General features: G+C 43.1%; 3 protein-coding genes across 3 annotated transcripts; 1 reads left to right on the top strand and 2 right to left on the bottom strand.

The window, feature by feature from the left end:
* Positions 1-1,481: 1,481 nt before the first annotated feature.
* On the bottom strand, positions 1,482-5,893 carry PHALS_05886 (uncharacterized protein; the record flags this gene model as incomplete). The annotated part of the gene is made up of 2 exons (XM_024723201.1): positions 1,482-1,800; positions 1,863-5,893. The coding sequence occupies 2 exons, from the start codon at positions 5,891-5,893 to the stop codon at positions 1,482-1,484; spliced, it is 4,350 nt and encodes a 1,449-aa protein (XP_024574202.1).
* A 175-nt stretch (positions 5,894-6,068) lies between these two features.
* Positions 6,069-8,289, top strand: PHALS_05885 (protein tyrosine phosphatase domain-containing protein 1; the record flags this gene model as incomplete). Its single annotated transcript, XM_024723200.1, has 3 exons — positions 6,069-6,298; positions 6,359-6,477; positions 6,530-8,289. 3 exons carry the CDS (start codon positions 6,069-6,071, stop codon positions 8,287-8,289), a joined length of 2,109 nt encoding a protein of 702 aa, XP_024574201.1.
* On the bottom strand, positions 8,290-8,637 carry PHALS_15119 (uncharacterized protein). Its single transcript, XM_024723199.2, has one exon. It carries the CDS (start codon positions 8,530-8,532, stop codon positions 8,320-8,322), a length of 213 nt encoding a protein of 70 aa, XP_024574200.1. The 5' UTR covers positions 8,533-8,637; the 3' UTR covers positions 8,290-8,319.
* Between the last annotated feature and the right edge of the window lie 57 nt (positions 8,638-8,694).

Raw genomic sequence — 8,694 nt, 5'->3', positions numbered from 1 at the left:
AAGCGGATTGCGATCCGCTAAATTCGTACTTGTTCTGAGTATAGAACGAGAGGTCGGTCACCTAACTGACGCTTCCTCAAAGCGCAAAACTACGGCAGCCCCGCTACAATAGATTTGTGAGGAGAGATGTAACGACGTATGCTGTGCGGTTGTGTACATATGCCTTTAACTTTCGTACAGTTGTACGAAATATACACTACTTATTTAATGTATGCAATGATGATTTATTAGTTTTAAAGAACTAATTTGATGAGAATGATTGGATTCCGTTATGGGCTATAAAGCTCACGTCAAGCAAAACAGACACTGTTTTTTGTTGTTCTCATGGTCAAAATAGCAAAAGCAGCGTCCGATCCTTAGTTGATCACGTGATTAGAAAGTAAGCCAAAAAAGATGGCTGTTCTCATGTTGACGTGCTGATTGATAGTGAAGCGTTACAAAGTGCCACTTTAGGGCCTAATTGGCTCGTAGACTTGCGATTTCGGGGTATTTGCAATGGGGAGCCTTCCTTGCGATGAACAAGACCCCAAAAATCGCTCAATTCTAATTGGCTGACAGCATCAGCTGCTTTCATTGTGAGAACAACTATTATCGGAAATTGTATATATTTGTATTCGGGTTGCCCTAGGTATCTAGTCCTAGAGGCGCACAAAAAAAACTAACCTCGGTATTTAAGATCGCCGACATTTTTTCTTAGAGAGTACGGCAATCCATTGCAGACAAGGCCGACCGTAATGTGCATGTTTGATACAGTGGTAGTCTTGTTGCCTAAGTAGCAGACTGGTGTACAATGGAGGAAAAGATCGTGGTTGGTTCCCAAGCAGGTGGCTCGACAGATTTTGGGTTAATTTTATGTTCATAGCAATGGATATCCTAGGCAAGTCTCGTCGGTCTAAGCATTGCGAGTGCTGAGCATGTTAATGTAAGTTTGAAAATTATTGCCGTGATGCTCAAGCGCATTAAGTCAGACCGAATTATGTTGATTTAGCTGGTATGCTGGCCGACTCGTTAACCGAACGTAGAGTTGCTGAAGATATTTGAAGTTAAAGTGTGGGCGAGAAGAGGTACGTCACGGCTGTGTAGTTCTGGACACGATCAGCCATGCGGTCATAAATCATGCTTGTCCTTCTTTGCAGCGCCTTAATCAGCGTCCTGCTTATCTCCTGTCTAATTTGGATAAATCACAATAATGTTTATTGCCGGGAACGCGCGAGCCTTCACGCCTACTCAATCGCTCGTCGAGGCTACAAATGGAACTGCTATGATAGTTCTATTTTTGTCTGATTGCAAATACCCGTGGACATTAATGTTTCTCGGGGCACGTGAGATTTGTATTGCACTGTTTTCGCACCTACGCACGCATTTTACATGATATGAGAACATATATTTGATGTATTCGACGGCGCAGATTAGAAAATCAGGAATATAGATGGAACATTGTGAGATCCATACTAAGCAGCAACATCAATGCAACTACTGATTCATTGTGCGCTGATGCGAGGCAAAATTTTATCCCGCTCTTTGGCTTTTACTGGTGACATACTAGACGAGTTATAGGACGTAAAAAGTCGCCCACTTGAACGGGGTGGTTTTGATTTTTTCTTCTTGATTGCAGCGCTCTTACCAGTTGATGAGGCTGTGCAGGTATTGATGACAAGTGACGCAGCGTTGTCTCTTGAGAGCAACAAATGGCTATTGTTACTTGATCGAGATGATGTCGTGTCTACCACCTGAGGACGGGAACGTTTATCACTCAAACCTACGTTTGACTTGGCACTATCATCGCCATCCTCTGGTGACCTATTATGTTAATTATCAGTTTAAAAAAATGTTTAACCGCAAATATCACATTTGACACTTACAGCGGTATTTTTTCCAACGGCAACAGAGGAATAGCATCCTCTTTCTCCATGTGGTGATTCTTAGGACTTTTCAACATAATCGCACTGGTGCAAGGTTTCGTCGGTAGACACATATTGTTCTGGCTGAATTCAAGCCCGAGTTGAGCTTTGATGGTAGCCATTGGCAAAGTTGACAATTCCCCGGAAGTCAGAGGTTCGTTGTCGTAAAATTTGCGGTATTCGCGACTCAAAGACGTCTGATTTGCCACATCCAGATTTAGATCCGACGTTTTATCTTGTATTTGAATGCTTCCATCCAAATCGCTACTGGACAATTGCACGTGATGGTGCAAAGTGCGTTGCATTTCTACTCGAAGCACTTCCGCTTCTCTACGTCGATCACGCTCAAAATCAAGTTCTTGTTGCAATCGAGTAGCTGTCCGTTCACTTTGTTGCATTCGACTAGTAATGTCGGCTATCGTTTGACTTGCAGTCTTTTGAACATTTTCGAATTTTTGCATCGTTGCTCGTAGCTCAGCCGCCACACGATAAAGTTCGCTTTTTGTTTGTTCGAGTGCTTGTTTTATCGTCTCTTCTTGACGTATGAATCGTGTTATTTGCTGTTGCAACGCTTCGTTTTCGTCACGAAGTTCTGTCAGCTGATGATCAAACGCACGACGCTCGCGTGCAATTTGAAACGCTTCGTCACGTGCTTTCTCTTCACAATCCTGAGCTTCACGTACTTTGGATTCCAAAGATCGTTTTAGATCAACAGCTCTAGCATGAATCGTGTCATGAGCTGCAATAAGAATCGGCAATTTTCGCTCAGCCTCCTGGACACGACGTGTTAAAACCTCAATTTCTTGCGTTTTTGCCTCACTTTCCAGTTTTTTACTACCCAGAGTGTTTGCAGTCCGCTGTAGTTGCAACCCAAGTTCACTCACGCGCTCTTCCAATTCGTCTTGAGCTCGAGTCGCTTCTTCCCGATTTGTTCGAACTTGAGCGTCGCGGAGGCGAATCTGATCCTCCAGTTCTCGTATTTGAGCACGCGTGGCACCTGCCTCTTTTTCTTTCTTTGCACGCACCCGTTCCAAATTAAGCGCATCTTGTGTATTTTGTAACTCTGCAGCTATTTCATCAATGGTTGCATTTGCGGCATTCTGAATCGTCGTCATTTTATTTTGCATCTCTTCGGAGAGTGTTGCATTCTCTCGAGCTTCAAGACGAGCAGCTTCGAGTTCAAGACGAACACCTTGCATCTCGTCTTTAGACAGTTCGGCTTGTAGACGTGCGTCTCGATGTGCGACCTCTGCAGCTCGTAACGCATCTTGTGTATCGTCTAAAGCTCGCTGGACCTCATGTTGAAGTGCCTGTTTGCTTCGAGACACACAATCAAGCTCAATATTTACTCGTTGCAACTCCGCAATTTGAGACTCTTTCTGAGCTTCCAGTCTAGCAATTTGGGGAAGAAACGTCGCCCGCAATTGTTCCATTTCAAGTTGTGCATTTGATTGAGTGTCTTGATGCAACTGCGTTGTTGCCGCAACCGTCATTTCGGCTTGAAGTTGCGCCTCTTGTGCATCAGACAATTGTTCGGCAAATATATCGCAACGTTGACGATGTATTTCCCTATCTTTAACATGAATTTGATCAAGGTGATCAATTTTCGTCTGCAATTGCGTGACCTGAGCAAGCAAATCCTCGATTCTTTGATTCTTTTCAGTTAAAACCTTGAAAATCTCTTCGTCACTCTGTGAGCGCTGGGTCAGCTCGAATTCGCGTGCACGTGCTGTTTCGTCTCTCTCATTACTTAACAACTGTGTCATGCCTTCCAATCGCTTTTGTAGATCATCAATCTGTCGCATCTTTTCATCAGTATATTTGTTTGCTTGTTGCAATCGGCTAACAAATTGTTCACTAGTTTTCCTTGCAGAGTTTTCTAGATCAGAGAAAGTTTCTTGCAAATCACCGTGGCGAAGCTCTAGGTCTCGGTGCAATCCACGCACTTGTTCCAGTTCCAACTGCTTGCCTTTGACGGCACGATATTGAGTTTCAAGATTTAAATTTAATCGTTCAGCTTCCGACACTAAATCGCGTTTTTCGCTTTCTAGACTTGCACTTCGTGCACGTTGCATATCTAATACCTTTTGTAGTTGCAAAAGTTGTGACGCACTTTCGGATCGAAGGCGTACAAGCTCCTGATTCTGTTGGATAATTTGCTCGTTTAATTGTGAATGCAGTGCTTCGTGGTCTTGAGCAACTTGCGCCAATTGTGCTAATTCTTCCGCAAGAGCTTTCGCATCCTGTTGCGCAACTTGAAGTTCTTGTTCCGTGTCTTGAGTCTGCAACTGCAATTTCCGTTCACGTATTTGAAACTTCTCGTGCTCTTTTTCTTTTTCTTGTCGTAAAAGTGTAATTTCAAGTTGCAATGGCTCCAATGCATCTGAAGTAGCTTTCAATTGCTCAAGACCTATAAAAATCAATGGCAACTGCGCTAAGGGATCATCGGAATTATTATCCTGACTCTCTGTATACACGTTGGCAAGAAGGCCAAGGTTCGTTTGTTTAAGAAGATTAATACATTGTAGAGTCACGCTTCCTGCGGTCTCGCAGCGGCTTGCAAGCTGTTGAACTTGAGATCTGGACTTTTCATAACGAATTTTAATCTCTTGTAGCTGCTTCGTCAGTTCCATCACTGCGTCGCTATCTGTGGATATTTGAGCTTCAAGTCGAGCCTTTTTGGCTTTCAAATTATAAACTTTCGCGGAAAGATGGCGCACTTCACTTTGCGATTCATGTACTTCAGCTTCTGTATTTTTCTGCACTTTCAAAGCTTTTATTTGTTCTTCTTCTGCCTGTTTTCCGCGTCCAGCGAGTGCTGCAGCGAGTTGTTGTCCCATTTGCTCAAGCTGCGCTTGGAAATTTGCCACTTCAGCTACCATTTGAGCTTTCAAATCATTCTTTTGAGTGAGCTCGCCATTTTCACGAGCCGTGGTATCTTTTAATTGTTTCATCAAGTCCTCGAGAGCTTCGGATAGTAAAGCCGACTCCTTTTCTCGTGACAGAGCCAGATTTCGCAACTTTAAGACTTCCTGTTGAGAGTTCTGAGCTTGCATCTGAAGCTCTTGCTCTCGCTTCAAGGCTGCCTCCACTTCATTAGTGACATTCCAAAGGTGCTGTCCAAGCTCTAGTTTTGCGTGTTCGTGTTCATTTGCTTGTTGTATAAGTTTCTGAACTTCGGTCGCATGTTGTGAGCATAACTCTTTCATCTTAACATCATAAGCTAGCTGACATTGATCCATGTTTTTTCGAAATTCGTCACTTAGGACTCTTTTCTCTTCTTCATGATGGATACAAACATTGCTCAATTGCGTCTGCACTCTGTTAAGTGCTGCCTCATGTTCCTCATGCATTTCTTTGGTGCATTGGTCTTGTCGCTCAATTTTATCGTTTAGTAGTCTCAAATCTTCGCGATGACGATTTAAATTTTGTAAAACCTGTGCTTCTAGTGTCTTCAGCGCTTCCTGAGCATTCCCAAGTTCGTCGCTTCGTGCACGTTCGTTAAATTTAGCACTATTTAGCTGTTCCTGCATTTGTGCAAGCTGGTCTGTCAATCGGGCCGTCTCTGCAAGTTGCTCGCGCCAAGCAGCCGCTGATCCTTCAGAATCTTGTTTCATCTGTTCTAGCACCAATCCAAGCTGTTCAAACGCCTGACCACTTTTCTCAATTGGTAGAGTACACGATGTAGCCACAAATGGCTGAACCATACCAGTATAGGGTGGGGAGGTATACGGTCCTTGTGCAATGTTTGGACCAGCCATAAGTGCAGCAAGATTTTGTTGCTGTTGCCGAAGTTGAAGCAGCAATTCTCCACCACCTGGCGGCAGTATATGTGGCTGTGGCAAAGAGTTCGAGCTTTTGGGACCATCGTCAATGTTGTTGAAGACTTTTTCTCTGGTGCTTGGTTTACGCCGGGTTTTGTTCCTAGTCAACGCCGAGCGTTTGTCACAAAACAGCGCACTAGATGACGGTTTTCGACTTGTGCTCGACATCATTGGGTTTGTTAGGTCTTCGGATGTAATATCGAAAGACCTTGCCTTTCGTCCTAATTCAGGGCATGTCCGTTGAAATGACACAATTCTCAAAAGACTGGGTGTCATCTATGATAAGCTTCATATTTTTAGAAATGAAGGACAAATGCACCGTATTCAGTCAACCATTTGTATCATGATGGCGTCGCCAGTGAAAGCTCGCGAGTGGGAAAAGTCACTGACAGTAAAGTGTCGATTATGTGGTGGTGCGCGTTGCAAGCGATGCAGTGAAAGTGCAGCTCTTGCTAAAGTGGACTCACCGGTCAAAGGCTTGCATGCTGACTGGGTGGCAGATTGCGCGTTGGCCATGATGCGTCCCTCTTCGCGACTCATGAATGAGTACAACATCGTTCAGCAGTTCCACTTGTAAGTTGTATTCGAGTCGTTTTTTTGACAAACTGTTTACACGTGAATTGTCAATGTTAGATTAAACATTACAGCTGTCTTCAACTTGACCCTTCCAGGTGAGCATCCTTATTGCGGGGACGGTCTTGGTACCAGCGGCTTTCCATATGACCCAGAGAAGGATTTGATGGCTCGAAACAGTAAGGTGTTGATAGTTTAATTGCCAATGCCTAACCTACTTTAATTTTGTAGTTCAGTTTTACAATTTTGGATGGGAAGATATGACAACTCCGACATTGTCGCTTATGATGGATATTGTCAAAGTGATTGCTTCCGTATTGCTCAAGGGTCACCACAGAATTGCTGTCCATTGTCATGCGGGGTATGGACGCACAGGAATCACGATTGCCTGTGCCCTCATATTTCTCCACAATATTTCAGCAGAGCTTGCGATTCGACTCGTTCGTCGAGACCGGCCTGGTTCAATTCAAACATCCGGACAGGTTCAATTTGTGCATGATTTCCACACATATATTAATGCTGCACGCATTGTATTTGCTTTGCCAAAAATTCATGACCAATTTACACTTGCCGAGACGATAGAACATCAGAATCGTCGTCTACATGGCGAAGACGCAGTTAAATCAAATCTACCACGAATACTTGATTTTCTCTGCATAGGGCTTGAAAATGCAATAGCTGTAACTTCAGATGTTGAGCAAATTGCTTCAGCGTTTGTACATCACCTGTGCATACACCAACAAGAAGCTTGGCCACGCACAAATGATACTATGAAGGATGTTGAATGTTCGTCGTCCAAATCGATGACTGAGTTACTTGATCAACACCGAAAATTTATTGTACTTGCTTTGAATGAGTCACATTTGGATGTTAACTCATTTGAGACTATAAAAGCTCCAGAAGTTGCAACTTGCGAGTTACTTTTTCCAATTAAAGTTGGCTTTAATGTTGGGGAATGGAATTGGAAAGATGCTTCAGCATTGTGTTCAAATTTAACAACATACGCAATATTGCTTCTTGATTGGCTTGAGCATCTGCGCGAACCATTGCTCAGTAGTCGACTTACCGAAAAGTTATTGCAGCCAAAATCGACAAAATCTGGAAATTCTGGCATCTTTAATCATTCACGATGCGACAGTGAATGTCATGGTAATACTGACAACGCCAATTTCGAATTTCAAGCGTTGCATCGATTACCAGCATTAACAATGAGAGCATTGGATCGGGTTTTATCATGTCTGCGTTTATTTCAAGACAGACTTGAACAAGCTAGGACAAAAAATGTTTTGTTTTACGCAGTCTGTGTTCGTTCTGCGATGGCGCTTTTTCACCTTTCTACGACATGTTGCACCACAATTTCACTGCGACGTCATGCAGAGTGCATTGCGTTACTAATTGATAAGTGGCACGCACCAAAGCGTTTAGAGCTCAATTTGGAATCACTTAAGAGATTAACTTTTCATCAACCGTCCACTTGCCGTCTCACTCAATCTGCTAGCAAGATTGACTACAAGTCTGACATCGACTTTACTCCTAATTCTGACTCAAGCAAATATTCCTCATCTTTTCTCATCTTGCACCCTGAAAGTGAGACGGTAGAGGTACAGTCGAAAGAAACCAACAAGTTTACCATTGCATTGACAATAGCATCTACAAGTTCATCATTGCAAGCGGCGTCTTCGCTGAGGATTGATCCGGCCTCAAAGAGAATCAGTGTTTGCGAAGAAGAAGCGAAAAGTGGCAGCAAAGCCTCGAACATGACGCATTCACCATTACAAAAGAAGATAGAATTGAGCCCAATAACATCACAGTCTTTACCAGCAAAGGATTTTGAATTTGACAACAAAAGAATTGCCGCGGCATTTTCCACAGAGCTACCAGGTATGACTTGTCAAATGAGTTCATTGACATTACCAAGTGTATGTGGCGGATTTCGATCATCTCAAAACAGAGAGGATAGCTCACGAAATCTTTTGGCGAAAAAGTTGTGAAGATCGCACTCTTACGAGACGATATTTCTTTTAATGTGAGCACTTTAAAGTTTGCGCTGTTTGACAAACCTGATTTACCCTCACTTTGCATAGCCAAATTGGATCCAAAAACCCTTCGCTCTTTCGCTTCATCAACAAAATTAAAGCTACAGCATTTTGCTTAAGCACAATAGCACGAGTAGGCTTGCACGCGGGATAAATTTGTCTTGTTGCTTCATCCACACCGGGATACCCACAGCGCATGCATATTTTTACGTTGTTGAAAACACGTTTCAAATTTGCGATAAGTTCCCACTGTATACTTTAACTAATGCCCTGGGTTTTTAAGTAATTTATGTCTTACACTCAAAACATACATGTGTCACTTTCTATACTTATCATGAAAAAAGACCGGGGAGCCGTATG

Source organism: Plasmopara halstedii (genome assembly GCF_900000015.1).
Source record: "Plasmopara halstedii genome assembly, contig: Scaffold_292, whole genome shotgun sequence".
Lineage (NCBI taxonomy): Eukaryota > Oomycota > Peronosporomycetes > Peronosporales > Peronosporaceae > Plasmopara > Plasmopara halstedii.
This window is presented reverse-complemented; position numbering and strand designations above follow the sequence as displayed.